The sequence below is a fragment of the Ornithorhynchus anatinus genome, chromosome 5 (assembly GCF_004115215.2).
Source record: "Ornithorhynchus anatinus isolate Pmale09 chromosome 5, mOrnAna1.pri.v4, whole genome shotgun sequence".
Lineage (NCBI taxonomy): Eukaryota > Metazoa > Chordata > Mammalia > Monotremata > Ornithorhynchidae > Ornithorhynchus > Ornithorhynchus anatinus.
In genome coordinates this window covers 67,737,431-67,754,126 of record NC_041732.1, presented here as the reverse complement: position 1 = coordinate 67,754,126, position 16,696 = coordinate 67,737,431, and the positions used below count along the sequence as shown (strand labels likewise).

Below are 16,696 nucleotides of genomic sequence, written 5' to 3'. Positions count from 1 at the left end.
TTCTCAGAAGAGACACTGGAATCAAGGGGCAGCTCTCAGGGCAGGCACCATTCCATCCCCGTCCCCCGAGGGGGGTCTTTCTGAACACAGTGCTGGGAGTTGGGGCCAGCCTGGGCGGTCCCCCTCCAGGGGCTTGGCCGGCTCCTTCCCACAGGGTCCCAGCTGGGAGCAGAGGCTGAACCCCAATCTGTCCGCAAATCTTCCCCAGCGTAGATTAGTGGTGAGAACACAGGCCTGAGAGTTAGAGGACTTGGGTTAATAATAATAATGTTGGTATTTGTTAAGCGCTTACTATGTGCAGAGCACTGTTCTAAGCGCTGGGGTAAACACAGGGGAATCAGGTTGTCCCACGTGGGGCTCACAGTCTTAATCCCCATTTTACAGATGAGGGAACTGAGGCACAGAGAAGTTAAGTGACTTGCCCACAGTCACACAGCTGACAAGTGGCAGAGCTGGGTTCTAATCCCAACATTGCCACTTGTCTGCTGTGTGACACTGCCACTTGGGCAAGTCACTACATTTCTCAGGGCCTCAGTGATCTTATCTAAAAAATGGGAATTAAGACTGTGAGTCTCAGGTGGGATAGGGACTGTGTCCACCTGATTACCTTGTAGCTACCCCAGTGCTTATTTCAGTACCTGGCATATAGTAAGCATTTAACAAACACCGTTAAAAAAAAAAAGATCAGAGCCTGACATGAGTTTTCAACTCTGTCCACCCCGACCGATTCAGAGGTTGGCAGTGGCCAGGCCGGGGCCTACTGGCTTCCTCTATTCCCTGGGATCCCGTGACCCGGGCTCCGGCCACATGAGGGTCTGGGGACCTGACGGGGAGTGTGAGGGCCCTGGCCGAGGACCCAAGGAGAGCAGCCTGATATGCTCTTGGAATCCATCTATTCCTGGCCAGGCAGAGAGGGCCTCAGGCTTCAGCAGCTAGGGGTCCAGAGTTCTCCAGGGGCAGGTACCCAGTTTGGTCCCTTTGGTCCCCAACTTCCCAATCGACCCAGTTTGCACCACTTTGCCCCCATTAACTCCTCCAGCCCTGCCATAGGCACCACCAAGGTGGGCCGCTGACCACATCCCTGGGACAAGGCGAAGGGGTGGCTTAGCCTCGGGTCTGGGGACCACATGGAGCCTGGTGATGGATGTTTTCTGAAGTTGTTGGTGGCTTTTGGGGGATGGAAGCCCATTCACCCCCTGCCCGGGGGTCTGAATTCTCCCCCATACCCGCAGCGCCCCCAACTCACTTGGCGTGTTTGATGGCCCCATCCACAGTGCTGAAGAGGGCCCCGCATTCTTCCACCACGCAGTGGAAATGGGCCTTGTGCAGGAAGTCACAGTGGGCATCGCAGAAATCCTTGGTGCCGAACCTAGCAGAACAGTGAAATCCCCGAGATGGTGATAGTGCTCAGGGCCAGAGGAGGCTGGGGTGGCAAGAAAGCCCTGTGGCTTAATAGGGCACCTGGGCCAGGAATAGACCACTGGAAGCCTTTCTGCCCCCAACTCCCATCCAGGAGCCCAGGGAGAAGGAACCAGAAAGAGTTTACCTTGCAGGAGGGAGCTGGGTGCCCAGCCTGCCCTTCTGGGTAGGTGAACGCATTTGTCTCTCTCTATATGGAAACTCTATACGGCACGACCCCCTCCCAGTCCCTTCACTGACTGGACACGGGCAACGGCTCCTCTCAGAGCCGGAGCGGGGCCGGAACCCGCGGCGGGTGAAGCAGCTCTGCTCTGACTGACCGCCAGCCGGCCTGTTGTTCGTTACAGCTCCTCAGTCACCAGCCGGGGCGGCCAAGTTCAAGTGGAACTAAGTGGGTTTGAACCCACGCGTTGCTGCTTTGGAAACCACTATTACAGTTGCATCTGGGGGAGGAGCGCTCTTCTGGCCAGAACGGCTCCCCGCTCCTCCCCGGCCTCCTGCCGCCCCAACCTGACTCTTTCCCGACCTCTCCGAGCTCCACCCCTGCTCCCTCCCACCGGCACATCCCTGCTCCCTCCCTCCTTACTTGCGGAGGTAGGCCTTCCAGGGCTCTGACAGCTTCTCCTGCACCAAGGCCTTCACCGCCTTGCCCAGGTACGGCGCGGCCTCTGCGGGCTGACTGCCATCGCCTTCCGCCTTGATGTTGAGCAGGCTGCCGAGGTTGGGGTTGGCCTGGGACATCTGCGGTGGGGACACAGGCAGAGGTGTGAATTGACAGGGGCAAGTTCTTCCTAGGGAAGGGGTGGGAGGCCGTCGGGGGGTGACAGCGGCAGGGAGGACCCTGCCCTCAGTTTCTGTTTAATCCCCACATAAAGAAGGACAGCCAGCAAAGTTGGGCCCTGTTCAATAAGGCTCGATGTTGGGTTCAGAGTGTTCCTCCTCTGATCCTCTTCACTCGCACACAGGGAAGGGAGGGATTGTGATGTTCCATCACTTTAGCAGCACGTGGCGGATGGCTATGCCAAAGTTCTATGACTGCTCCCTCGAGAAAATGCCGCCAATGCTGCTGAGCCACTGGGGGATCCCACCCTGGGGCTGGGCTTCGGGAGAGGGGGAATGCCTTCCATCCCGCCTGCCTTTTCCCCAGGACCTGAGGCTCCCCAGTTATTTTCCTGTCAGAGATATTCCTTCTAATGACATTCGAGAGGCGGGAGGGTGGTGGGAGGGCCAGGGAGGGGGACCCCTATGGCTCCTCGAAAACAAGAGAAAGCACATAAAGGCGAAGAGGGAGAGAGTCCCATGGGGAGGATGGGGGTGTACACACAGGACCGGGAGGGTGAGAATGACATCGGGTGGAAAGGATCAACCATCTAGGGGAGAGAGGAAAACCGCTGGCAGAAGAAACTTGATAGAGAGAGAGAGAAGGGGAGAGGAGAGAGAGAGGAGGGGAAAAAGCAACAAAAGAGGGTGAAAAGGGAAGAAAAAATGAGAACAGGGAGCAAAAGGGCAAGTCGCTAAAGCCCTGAAGCACAAAGGGAGATGTGGGGAGGAAAGCCCGGAGACATGTGACTCTCTCTCAGAAAACTTGGGCCTGGTTGGCTAGCCGGGCTGCGCTGGGCCCCGGAGGGCAGACCCACCTGCCCCTCCGCCCATCAACAAAACCCGGGAATCAAATGAGGCCCAGGAGCTGGGCTGCTCACTAATGCAGTTGTGTACAGTAACCAAATTAATCTGCTAGAGTAAAATTTATCATGTGAAGGGGAAAAATATATTTGAGATGATGTATAATTTAAAAAGACCCTGCATTATTTAAAATAAATATTCCGGAGCGCCCTATCCGAAAGGCGTCCGAGACCATTACTCACACCCCGAAAAGTGAAAATTGATGCTTTGCTCCCACTTCTGTCCCTCCTCCTCCTTCATTTTTTATTTTTTTTAAACAAACAAACAAAAAATAGTAAATAAATAAATAAATAAAATTAATAACTAAGAGAGAAAGAAGTTGGAGGACTCAGAAAAAGCTTTCGGAACCCTCCATCTGAAGGGAAAAAAAAAGGTGTCAGAGGCTGGGATATATTTCTTCAGCCAGTTCATTAAATTAATTTGTAAGCAGTGGCTCTGAAATTATACCCGATGAAAAATGGCCTCAAAATTTAAATGGTACAAACTCATCTTATTAGAGGCAAAACATTAAAAAACAAACACATCCCCCCCTACCCTCCCAGCGTCGCTTTAATTTCTCTTGGTGGGGGGAACGGAAGGCGTGTGATGGATGGCTCTTACCTTATTCATAAGCGAGGATAAAAGAGATGAATTTGCCGCGACTGTGTGGCCATTTGATTCATTACTGGAACACACAAACCAACGGGCTTTCGTTAGGATGCGTACGGGAGCTTGGAGCCCAGAGATGAATTCCCTCCTGGGGTCTTCTCCCTCCCTTGTCCACCCCCTGCAGGGCAGGAGGAGGAGGGGATCCTGGGAGTCAGGGTGCAGGCCCAGGGCTCCACCGGCAGCTGGCTCAGGCAGGCGGTGGGACCCTTCTCTACCCTCCACCCTCATTCCCAACTCCACTGGCTGGGATTCCAAGCTGAGGCCTGCTGCGCTCTGCTCTGCCCAGACCTGGGTGCGGGGGGTGGGGCTACGCAAGGACCGGCCAGCCCTGCCTCTCCCAAGCCTGCCCTTTTCCCCCGTCCTCTCGCTTCCTCACCCCTCTCATTCCACTCCAAAGTACACTCAAACCCATCACAGTCCCACTCCAGCCAACTCTGATTCCAAACAGACCAGTGCTTCCTGGGGACCTTGTTTTCTTAATGGTTTTTATTTGGTGCTTCCTATGTGCCAGGCACTGTACTAAGCACTGGGCTAGATACAAGCTAATCAGGTTGAACACACTGTTCCACAAGGGACTCACAGACTGAATCCCCATTTTAACGATGAGGTCACTGAGACACAGAGAAGTGAAGTGACTCGCCCAAGTTCAAACAGCACACGAGTGGCAGAGCCGGGATTAGAACCCGGCTCCTTCTGACTGCCAGGCCCGTGCTCTAACCACTAGAACATGTTGCTTCTCAAGCTGGGCTCACTCAGAACCCTTGACCCACTGGCCAATCTCCCACCTCCACCTCTCCTCCACCCTGCAAATTGCCAGGGAAATCCAGCCTGAGTTGCTGGGCTGTCTTGCTGCAACCTGGCCGAGTTCTGCTACACAGCCCTTTCTGGGGCCCCGCTGCCCGAAGGGACAAATCCAACTCGTCCCCTTTCTGGACTCCAAGCAAGGCTTCAGCTAAGGATCTGGTGCCCTGGAGTGGTCTTGGGAAGGCCGCCTCAGCATCGGGCTGGGCCGGCCCGAGTAGACTGACCCTCGTCCGCCAAGCAGGGACGGCACCTCTCACCTGTGCTCCTTGACACTCAGGTTCAGACTGCGCTCCTGCAAGGTCTCCTGGGAGCCGGCTGCCACAACACCCTCGCCCGACTCCTGCTTTACCTGTGGCGGAGGGAACCGCCCCGGGGTGGTCTGGTGCCCATTGCCTGTGGAGAGTGGGAAGACACGGTTTAGACGAGGGACAGGAGGGCATGGCAGGCGGGAGCCGTGAATGGTCTCAACAAGGCCTCAGATTCCTGGAGTCCTGGAGAGGAGGAAGGATGCCAAGGGTGGGTGAGGGCTGGGGGGAGGGGAGGATGGCAGAGTGAGGGGAGACCTTTCGAGCTCCTTCGGCACCCCCCCCCCCCCGGAGGGGGAGAGAGAAGGAGGGAAACGGGTTGGGAGAGACAGCAGAGAGCGGGCCTGGCTGCTGGTCAGCGATTCTCCCCCATTGACATGATTGCTTGTGACTCTCCCCCCTGCGTGGCAATTCTTCAAGTGATAATTATTGCAAAATTATGTCAAAGTTGTCCGGGCTCTGGGCCTCATAGAGGAGAAGGGCGGGAGGCTAGGGAGGGGGGCTGGGGACTGGGTGGGGGGGGCCCCACTTCATTTTCTCCACCAACTGTCATAACTAATTTGCGGGGCTGCCGCTTAAGCGTTTATTAAAGACTCTGTTAATGCTGAGGAAAAGTGGCAGATCTAGACTGGTAGTCAAGCCCCCTTCCCCGTTCCCCATCCCGCCGTTGCTGTGGTGACGGGTCGGCGTTCCACTGAGCATGCCCAGGAGGAACATCTGCTATGTCAGGGCTATCGAAACTGACAGCCAATCAGATCGGTTCAAACTGCGTGACCTCTCCCATCAAACCATCCCAGGGAACAGGGGGTTTGAGGGACAGGTCGTGGCGGGAGTCAGGTTTGGGCCGGGGGGATGGATGGGAGCTGGCGGGTGTGTGGGTGTGTGAGTTGGAGTGGGGTTGGGAGGAAGGAGCGGAGAAGAGGAGAGGGGAAAAAAGAGAAAAGAGGGAAAGAAGTTGCTGACAGGAACATGTCCACTGAGCTTTTTTCCACAATCCCCAAGTGACTAAAATATTAATTTACCCCGAGGCACTACAGCTGACGGTGAACTGTTTCACAGACAGCAAGTGGCATTTTATTAAAAAATAAAGGAAAATGGTTCCCTCGGTGACCTTTCTGTTTGGGGAAAGTTTTTTTTTAAAAGAAAAAAAAGTATGTGAAAGTTTTGGCTTTGTGGTTGTTTTGTCCACCTCCGTCTCCTCTGACATCCCCCATCCACCTGTGGGCAGGGAAGGCGGGAGGGCAGTGAGGGAGCGAGGGCAGCCTGGACTCTTGGATTTGGTTCCAGATTCGGTTGCCCTCCAGGGAATCTTGGTTCCTTCTTGGGCTCCTCTTGTCAACCGGCAAGGAAGCCTGGCCCTCCTTGGCTACGGGGCTATAGGTTCTTAGGAAATAGTAGCCAGGTGGGGCCTGGAACACAGAGTTGGATGTTTTGTGCCTTCCCATCTCCTTAGGCCCTACTGACTCTGGGGAGGGGCAAGGGGAAAGGAGTACAGTGTTCTGCACACAGTAAATGCTCAATAAATGCTACTGAATGATTTTGGGAGCAGGGGAAACTGTCAGACAGAGGCCCCAGGAGAGTGGGTACCCAGGGGAGGCCCAGAATCGCCAAGAGACTTAATTGCACCAAGCAAATCTCACACTGAATTAGAAAAGGCACCACCAAGGACTTTTGCCTCCCCCTTCTGCCTCCACTGCCCCAGTGGTCTACAGATCTCTGGACCTCATGTCTCTTTCTACATTTAGCCAGGAGTCAATTCTGGACTACTTGAAGCCCTGAGAAGGGGAGTGGGAAGCAGTCTCTGGAGGAAGTGGGGGAATGGAGGCCAGAGACCAGCACCCTCCAGGGACAACTGAGACTTCTTGACCCAGCTCAGCCTCTCAACAGACCAAGGATGTTAGGACGTGTGCTCAGATGGTCCCATGAGCACCTCGGGCCCCCTCCCCAGAGGTGAGGGACTGGAGGTTTCTGGGTGAAATGGCCAGTAGGAAGTTTTGCTCACCTCTGAAGGGAAGGAATAACCCAGGAGAGGCCAATTCCAGAGCTGGCAAAGTACAATGCTAGAGCCAAGTAGTTCACTATTCATTGCGGGCAGGGAATGTGTCTACCAACTTTGTTGTAGTGTACTCTCCCAAGCGCTTAGTTCAGTGCTCTGCACACAGGAAGCACTCAAAGACGATCGATTGATTATGGTATTTAAGGGCTTACTACGTGTCAAGCACTGTTCTAAATGCTGGGGAAGATACAAGTTCATTGGGTCAGACAAAGTTCCTGTCCCGTACAGAGCTCATAATCTAAGGAGGAAGGAGAACAGGAATTGAATCCCGTTTTACAGATGAGAACGATGAGGCCCAGAGAAGTTAGTTGACTTTCCCAAGGTCAAACAGCAGCAATTGGTGGAGCCGGGATGAAAACCCAGGTCCTCCGACTCTCGGACCCGTGTTCTTTCCACTAGGTCACACTGCTTTGCTAGTTGTTCTGTAAACACTGGTGGGGAGGATGGTGATGAAGACGATGAAGGAGAAGCAGAGGAAGAAGGCTTGAGAGGAAAGACAAAGAAAGCCTCAGAGTGTGAATGGAAGGAAATCCAGGCCCGAAGAGAGTCCGAGTGAAAGGAAAGGGCAAGTGAAGAATGGCCAAGGGTTAAAAAGGCAGGTAAAGACTATAGACAGTAAGCTTGGTAGGCAAGACAGCATTGCCTACCAATGCTGTTATAGTGAACTCTCCTAAGCACTTAGTACAGTGTTCTGCACACAGTAAGCACTCAATAAATACAATTGATTGACTGGGAGAGAGGAGGAAGGGGTGAGGGGAAGGAGGCAGAGAGAGGTAGAACCCGGCAGTAGAGTTGGGGCTGCTGGGGGTCAAGGGAGCCAGGGGAGGGTTCCCTGGGCTGTAGGACCTCAGGAGAAGAGCCCAGCAGGAGATGGGGCGGAGGGGAGGGGCAGGAGGAAGGGAGAGCCTGACTTTCCTGAGGGAGGAGTCAGGCTTGAAGAACCAGCTTCATTCCCCACACAGTCTCCTACTTTGCCCCATTTCAGGATTTCATCAATCCTGCTCTGAGCAATCTCCCACAGCCACTCTCCCTGGAGTTGTTCTGTCAGTTTAATAATGATAATAATAAATAAAGAGGGTGGCATTTGTCAGGGGCTTAGACTGTGCCAAAGACTGTACTAAGCACTGGGGTAGATGTGCTGCAATCAGATCAGATGCAGTTTGTGGCCAGCATGAGGCTTATAACCTAAGGAAGTCAAAGGGGATTCAAGCTTCAAGCCCTTCCAAAGCCTCAGAGGAGCCTGTTCTGACATGGCAGAAAGGGTGCCTCTCCTTCAGATTGGGTGCCCTGTGGGGGCCAGGGCCAAGGTCCCAGCCTGATTAGCCTGAATCTACTCTGGCGTTCAGTACGGTACTTGGCCCATAGTAAGCGCTTCACAAATATTCCACAATGAATGCATTCCAGCCCTGTGGGGAGTTCAGAGGCCCGGGGAGAAGCAGTCTGATCTACTGGGGGCAAGAGAGGTGCTGGGGAGGGCAGGAGAGACAAACACTGCTTCCTGGGAGTTTTTGGAGAGGGGATGTTCGAGGGGGATGCAGAACAGGAAAACAAAAACCACCCGAGAGAAGAGAAGCTGACAAAGTGGAAGGAGGGAAAAAAGGGGAGTGGAAGGGAGGCAGCCATGTGCCTCACTACCCTTTCTCCAGGGGGCCCAGGGAAAAGGGCATTAACCCTGCCCCATCCTGTCCCATCCCTGCCCCTCACAGATCAGTGCCAGGAGTGGGGTTCCTGGGTTTTCCTCCGTGTCCGGCACTCTCATCCCCTCAGTCGGCCTCAGGCCAAAGAGCTCCCAAGACCCCCTCCTCGACCCTTCTCACAGAGACAAGCCTGCTTGGGCCCCAGCTGGTGGGCCTCCTGACCCCACCCCCGGCCCCCGCCCCACCCTCCGGCCCGGCCCCGGGCGCTCACCTGCTTCGAAGGCGACCGTGGGTTTGAGCGCGGCGGCAGCCAACCGAGCCATCATGGGGGAGATGAGGCCCTTGCTGGCAGAGATCCGCTCCATGATGGAGGCCGTGGGCGCCGGGGAGGCCGAGGCGGAAGCGGCGGCGGGAGCGGGGGCCGCGTCACCGGCCCCGGGGCCCGCCGAGGGGGGCACGTCAGCAGCCCCGGCCGAGGCGGCGCCGGCCGACATGGCGCTCATGAGGTGGGCGGCCCCCACGGGCAGCGCTGCGCCCACCCGGCCGGGGAGGATGGGGAAGAAGGGCCCCGAGGCAGGGATGCCTGAGTTGGAGAGGGCCAAAGCCAGCGGGAGGTTGCTGGGCAAGGCCTGGGCCAGGAGGCCTGGGGTCTTGCTGTTGGCCGGTTTGGAGGCGGCGGCGGCGGCCGGGGGGCCGGCGGAGGCGGCGGCGGCCTCGGGCGCGAGGAGGGAGGCGGAAGACTGCTGGCTGGTGGGCGACGCGCTGAGGCTGGAGTTCTTGCTGCTCATGGCCGAGAAGTCGACGAGGTCGTCGTTGCTCGACTCCTCCTGCTCGTGGTCCTTGGCGCCCAGCAGGGAGGCGGGCAGGCCGAGCACGTGGCCCGAGGAGCGGATGTGCCGCCGCTCGTGCTTGCGCTTGTGCGAGGTCATCTGGCTGGTGGAAGTGAAGGTGAAGCCGCAGCCGGCCCGGATGCAGTGGAAGTGGTTGGTGGCCTTGCTGTACACGCAGCCCTCATACTTGCATTCCTCGTACTTGTAGAACTTCTTGAAGCCGTCCTTGGCGTAGGCATCATCCTTAATGTGGTAGCTCTTGTGCTTCTCGATATCACACTTGTTCTTGAAGGTGAAGGTGCACCCGGGGCGCCTGGGGGAGGGACAGACGTGGAGGGGTAGGCATCAGGGGGTGGCCTAAGGATGGTCCCCCACCTCCTCCTCCTTCTCCTTCCTCCTCCCATCCCACTACTCCCCACTGGGGCCATGGGAGGCATATAGAGAATTATCGAGGGTTGGATGGGGATACTCCTCCTCCCTCCGCGGGGAGGAAACTGAGTAAAAAACTCCTCCCCACCCTTCCCTCCCTCAACCTTTTAATGGCAAGGCTCTGGGGGTATCCAAGTGCTGTTTCCCCATCATTTCTCTCCCCCACCCCCGGGGGTCTTTGGAGGCTTGGAAAGGCTTAGAGGAGCAGTGGGGCCCGGTGGAAAGAGCAAGGGCCTGGAAGTTAGAGGACCTGGATTCTAAACGCTGATCCACTACGTGCCTACATTGGGAAAGTCAATTAACTTCTCTGTACCTTAGTTTTCACATCTGAAAATGGGGATTCAATTCCAGTTCTCCTTCCTATTTAGATAGTGAACACTGTGTGGGACAAGGACTTTTTCTGACCTGATTATCTTCTATCTTCCCAAGTGTTTAGAACAGTGCTTGACACATAGTAAGTGCCTAACAAATACCACAATTATTATTACGCTATAACAATATTTTATAATAATATTAATAATAATAAAGTCTGTATCCCCTAGATTGTAAGCTCCCTATGAGCAGGGGACATAGTTTACCAACTCTACTGTACTGTTGTCTTCCCAGCACCTAGTCCAGTGCTCAGCACACAGTAAGTGCTCAGTAAATACCATCGCTTTGATGCCTCTTTGCTTTCCTGCTGGTGCCCAGGGCCTTGCCAGCCTCTTTCCTGTCTTCTCACCTGCAATGGAAGTGGGTGGTTTTCTGCCCGTAGAACTGGCAGTCGACCGTGCCACAGTCCTCAGTGGCCCGGAAGCGCTGGAAGCCATCGTTGATGAGCTGGGTGTTCTTCTTGTGGAAGTTCTCGTGGGTCATCACGTCTGACGTGCTGGTGTAGACCTTGTTGCAGCCCACCTGCCCCGGGGAGAAGGGGCAGCTGTCAGTTTGGGGCGGAAGTCAGTTGTCCCACAAGTTTCCCTCCTCCCTCACCCAGACTGAGCCTAGAGCCAGGCTGAAAGTGTGCAGGGCCACTGCCTCCAGCTTCCGTCCACCCAGAGGCCCTGCTGAGTTGCATGAGTGGCAGGGGAGGTTCAGATGGACAGGCTGAGAGGCTGGGGTCCATGGCTGTTGGTGAACAGATGCTTCGTTCTTGGCCTGCGGGAGGTGACGCGGAGCCCACCGAGGGCTCCTGAAGTTTGGGTCTGGTCCACCTCCTCTATATTTCCTGGGCCCCACTTTGGGTTGTTTTGGAAGTTTAATTCTTTGGGACAATTGGGACACTGCAGAACAGGTATAGTGGGTACTAACTGATGGGCAGATTCCCATTGGCTGCTGGGATTACAGAAGGTCCCAGCAGCCCACTGGGAACTCCTACACAGGGGCAGGGTCACCATGCAGACCCGGCAGCAGTCCCTGGAAGAGAAACTCAGGCTCTGGCCCAGTTTGGTTCGGGACCAAGGCCAAAGCCACAGGTGGGCCTGGGCAGGATGGGGCTGGCTGCCCATTTTCAGCTTGTGCAGGGCTCTTTGGTGACAGTCTCATCTCCTCCAAACTCTGCCCAGAAAATGTCCTGTCCTGAGGGACCCGGAGCTAACCACCAAACAGAATCCATGAAGACCTCAAACTACCCTTAAAGACTGGTCTTTCCATATCTGTGTGGCACATTCGTGCTGGTGGAGGGAGTGTCTGTGTGGGGCAGGCAAACCACCCTACCGGGAGGTCAGTTATTTATAAAAAGGAAGCTTCCAGAGGGCAGGGTTGGGTTGTGGGTCTGTTCTGAGCAACACCTGACATACTGCAGGAGCTCAAAGAATGAACATTACCCAAAAACGCTGCTGCCATCGCCCCTGCCAGTGCCACCAAACCCCCCACCATCCCCACCCTCACCACCACTCCCCTTCAACCTCCCTGCCCACCCCTTGAAGGAGTATGGCAGAGGGAACATACAGTAGGTTAGGTCCGTGGTCTCCTCTGGGTTCTCTGGCCCCGTGAGACCACCCAGGACCAGCTGTTCACCTTTTCCCCTCATGCTGCAGGGCGGGAAATCATGTTGGCAGATGGGTCCATTCCCCCATGCCCCCGCCCCTCCCCCACCACCACCCAGGGCTGGGCAAAGCGGGCAACGTTGCCATATTGAGTAAAAAACCAGTGGAATCTGAAATCATCATCATGGGGCTTGGGGGGGGGGGGGCGGGGCGGGGAGGAGGGGCAGGGCCTGCACCATCTCAGAGTTTGAGAGGGCAAAGCCCCCCTCTCCCCATGGCCCAGGTTGATTCAAACAGGCCATACCAAACCCCCTGACAAATACCCAGAAACTGGAAGAAGAAAAAAAAAGGACAAAGAATCTGCTGCTCTTCACAACCGAAACGAGCTCTCCCCAAACCTGACTCCTTGAAAAAGCCCAGACTCTGCCCAGCATTAAAACAAAGAATTAAACAAAAACCTCCTCAGGAATCATGCGCAATGTGGCTCTTGGTGTTAAAGCCTGAAAAATGTCCATCTGTATAAACAGCTAACTGGATTTCATCCGCACCAAGTATGGACATGGGAACAACCCCACCGAGACCGGGATGGGTCAGACCCCGCCGGGAACAACGGAGCCCCGTTGGGCCCCCACCTGCTGCCCTACCCCAGCCCTGAGGTCAGAGAGCAAGGAGACCCCATCCCCACTGTCATCCCCTCCAGGGCTCTGCCTTCTTCCCCCACCCCCTGCTGCCACCCCCTATCGCCCACCTCCCCGGGGCAGAACCGGGCTCCTCCCCACCTGATAAAGGTCTGCTCCTTTTACTGAGAAACAAAGTTCACTCCTCGCTCTGACTGAGGGTCAAGAGTTCTATAGATGGGGCAGGTGTTTGGGGGGGAACCAGACCTTGGGGCTCTGGAAAGCCCCACAGGCCTGTACAGGGAGGGGCGTGGGGATTCTGAGCTTTCTGGCCAGACCAAGTGAAGGACTCTCCAGGGTCCGGTGGGATGACCTCAGAAGTGGCAGGTTCTCTGCTGAAGTCAGCCACGGCTGATTGCCAAGCCCAGGTGAACCAAAAGATGGAGCAATTTATCTGGTCGATTTCTACCCTACACGGAGTCGAGCCCATCTGGGTCAAAGACTCCCCTATTGTAGAAGCAGCGTGGCTTAGTGGAAAGAGCCCGGGGTTGGGAGTCAGAGGTCATGGGTTCTAGTCCCTTCTCTACTACTTGTCTGCTGTATGATCTTGGGGAAGTCACTTAACTTCTCTGTGCCTCAGTTCCCTCATCTGTAAAATGGGGATTAAGACTGTGAACACCATATGGGACAACCTGATTACCTTGTATCTACCCTTAGAACAGTGTTTGGCACATAGTAAGCGCTTAACAAATACCATTATTATAATAATTATTATTATTATTATTAGGCATGCAGATGAGCCAGGTGGCCTTCAGGCCACAGGGGAGGTGGAGGTGAGCCAGCCCATGGCTCTCTCTGTGGCTTCGGGCGGGGAGAGCGGGCTCAGCCAGGGCCCCTTGGGTTTACAGGTCTTCCGGCAGGGCACCCCTCCCATTCATGGTGGGTACTCCTTTTCTGGGCCGGTGGAAGCATCTAAGGAGCTCTGGTCTCCAGCTAGCTCCTGGGGTCAATGCCCTGCCCCAGACCCAACTGACAAGTTCCTCCTTTACCTATAACCACCCCTTCCGCCCCCCAAGAGCTCCCTACAGCCGGGGAGCCTGCCTGGGACCAAAGCCTGGAATCCCCTGGATACGGCTGGGGGTTCCCAGGCAGATCTGTGAGGGAGTCACTGGAAGGCATCTGAAGTCTCTATCAGGCTGGGGTGGGCCACGCTCTAGCAAGGGGAAAGGCAAGGCTCCTGAGAGGCCTTTCCCACTTTGGGGTCTGGCAACACCAGGCAGGAGAGACCAAGCGTGAAATCTTAGGCTTGTCCTCCTGGGCCCCCTCCAGCTCCTTGGCGAGGCTAAGAGGCGCCCCATGGCTTTAAATGGAGGGTCATTAATATTAGATGGGCCCGGCTATGGGCTACAAAGGGCTTCAGGCCCATAGTAAAGGGCGAGCTTCCTGCTGGGAGAACTTCTGCTGAGTGAGGAGGAGGAGGCAGGTCAGCGGCTTTGGACAAAGCCAGAGGCCGCCCGCCTAACACACAAGGGCCAGGCAGGGGGGCAGAGGAAGCCAAAGATGGACCGGCCCTCGCCTGGCCTGACGCATCCAGGATGGCTCGGTTTCCCTGTCCGCTATGAGCCCGGGAGGCCTAGCTGCAGAGGAGGTGGGGAGCGGGGTGCGGAGGCCAGGAATGGTGTCCCTGAAGGCTGGCGGGCAGGGTCAGGGGAGGGATGAAGGCTCAGATGTCCCCAATCACCTGCATGCAGTGATAGTGTGTGCTCTTCCCATTGAGATGACAGCCATGGTAATAGACGCTGCAGTCATCCAGGGGGCTGAAGCGCATGAAGCCGTGTTGCAGGGAGTTGTCCCGCTTCTTGTGCATGTTGTAGTGCCGGATCACATCCTGTTTACTGGTGAATCTCTGTGCGGAAACAAGGACGGAGGAGGTGAACCACCCTGAGAGGACTGGTAGGGGAGGTTTCTCCTCAGCCCCCAGGGAACCCGGAGGACGGCCAACCCTCTCCCCCGGGAGCAGCCCACTGACCTGGGGGAGGATCCCCCTACCCGCTCACCTGATAGTTGCATTCCGGGTCGAGGCAGTGGTAGTGCTCGCGGTACTGGTACGCGCAGTGGATGTGGCCACAGTGTTGACTGCCAGAGAACCTGCCAGGGGCCAAAGGGAAGAGGGAGGTGAGACCAGGTGATCCAACCCCAAAGTTCTCTTTCTTGCCAGGCAGGGCCACCTTCTTCCTCCTCTTCCCCGCCTTCCCAACTGCCCTCCGCAGTGGTTCCAGCAACCCCCATCAGCTGGGGATGGAGAGGGGCAGGGTCTCCACTCTGCCCTCGGCCACTAAGGCTGCCAACCTGCTTCGGTGGGCCAATGGCCCGCGCACTTCTCCCCAGGCATTGGCTAGGGCATCAGGGTGGGCAGCTTAACCTTTCACTACCATACATCTGGTGCTATTCCTCATCCCCTTCTCTGCCCTCCTCCACCACCCCGCCCCTACTCTGCCTTGCCACACCCAAAGGCAAGCTGGAAGCTGTGCTGGCTGCTCTGCTCAGCTAGGCTGGCAAAGAAGCAGTGTGGCTCAGTGGAAAGAGTCCGGGCTTGGGAGTCAGAGGTCATGGGTTCGAATCTCGGCTCTGCCGCTTGGCAGCTGTGTGACTGTGGGCAAGTCACTTCACTTCCCTGTGCCTCAGTTCCCTCATCTGGAAAATGGGGATTAACTGTGAGCCTCACATGGGACAACCTGATTACCCTGTATCTACCCCAGCGCTTAGAACAGTGCTCTGCACATAGTAAGCGATTAACAAATACCAACATTATTATTACTATTAAGATTGGGAGGGGCAAAGTAAGGGGGCAGAAGGCAATGGCCATCCAGGAAGAGGAGGTAGGGAGAGAGAGTGCGAGGGATGGTGGTGAGGGAGGGACAAAGGGGGAGGGGGAAGAGGGGAAGAGAAAAAGAAGGGGAGAGTGAGGGGAGGGGAGGAGGAAGGAAGGAATGAAGGGAGGGAGGGTGGAAGGGAGGGAAAGAATGGTGGGCAGCACTGAGGAGAAAGTGAACTAGAGATGTATGAATGGAGGTAGAGCTGGAGCTGAACAGGGCTGAGAGAGGTCCTGTTAGGGACGTCAAGGACTTGGGGTGCAGCAAGCCTGTGTAGGGGATGGGGAGGAAAAGTCCTGGGGGGACTCATGGGGGGAATGAAATGGTGAGAATCCTGAAAACCTGAGAATAGGGGTCTCCTGGGGAGAATGAAAGTCGCATTTCATTCTCCATTCCACACTTAGACAGAGGAATGGAATGGAGCCTCTGACACTTAGAGAGGGGTTGGGTGGAGCAAACTGGGGAGCAGGTCAGGGACTGAAGAATGGGCAGCGAGCTCCTTAGGAGAAAATTTGGGCTGGGATGTTGCAGAGTTTCAGGAAGAAATGGGTCCAAGATCATCCCCTGAGAGCCAACTGTCCCCTTGAAGGGTCCTTCAGACTTCCAGGCCCCAGACCAGGCCCTTCCTCCCTCTTGCCCTGGGTGGGGACCTGCATGTGTGTCAGGGAGGGGCTGAGGGCCGGTGACTGAGAGGCCAGGGACAGAGCCATCCTGCAAAGCTTTTACTGACAGGAATCGAAAGGGTTAGATGCATCCCGAGCTTTTTCTGACACTTGAAACAGTCCAGAGTTATGAATTTTTAAAGCACAGCATCTGTTTGGCTTCCTGCCGTGGGGAGCTCAGTCACCCGGCTCACAAGCCCACAGCCCCACCCACCCCAGCCCACCCAGGCCTCCTCATCCTGAGCTCCCCCCAGCTCCTGTTCCCCAAGGGATCCTGCCCCAACACCACAGTCCCGATGGGAGACTACCCAGGAATTCCAATGAACCCACAGACAGTAAATAAATAAATACAGAGCGATAAATTAATATATGTGACGATTAAAACATACACACATACACATCACTAAGAGTGTGAGCCCAGCCAGTGTTTACAGACTTGTTTCCCTCTAACGATGATGTGTGAGGAGAGGAGAGAGAGAGGGAGAGAGAAAGCCCCAATTATATGGGGGAAACCCACACGCAAATAAATATTTAAGCTGGAGCTGCCAAAAGTACCATCTGCTGGAGCACTAATAATAATGATGATAATAATAATAATAATAATAAAAGAGCAAGTCAGAAGGGGTGAGATGAAAACGGAGGAGATACAGAGACACACACCACACACATACCCACCCACCCACACACATCCACACGCACTCAAGACAGAGTGTAAAAGGGACAACATGAAGAAAAGAAAGAAGGAGACCTAAGGAGGACCTGAGAGGGT

At 55.6% G+C, this 16,696-nt stretch overlaps 1 protein-coding gene across 1 annotated transcript in view; it reads right to left on the bottom strand.

The window, feature by feature from the left end:
- CASZ1 (castor zinc finger 1) overlaps positions 1-16,696 on the bottom strand; it is an 84,177-nt gene that overhangs the window by 15,069 nt on the left and 52,412 nt on the right. The window contains exons 6-13 of the mRNA XM_029065965.2: positions 14,450-14,540; positions 14,134-14,298; positions 10,533-10,705; positions 8,824-9,695; positions 4,812-4,947; positions 3,703-3,766; positions 2,006-2,160; positions 1,247-1,369 (exon numbers count right to left, since the gene is read on the bottom strand). Of these exons, the coding sequence (XP_028921798.1) occupies positions 1,247-1,369; positions 2,006-2,160; positions 3,703-3,766; positions 4,812-4,947; positions 8,824-9,695; positions 10,533-10,705; positions 14,134-14,298; positions 14,450-14,540 (1,779 nt within the window). The remainder of the gene's footprint in view (positions 1-1,246; positions 1,370-2,005; positions 2,161-3,702; positions 3,767-4,811; positions 4,948-8,823; positions 9,696-10,532; positions 10,706-14,133; positions 14,299-14,449; positions 14,541-16,696) is intronic.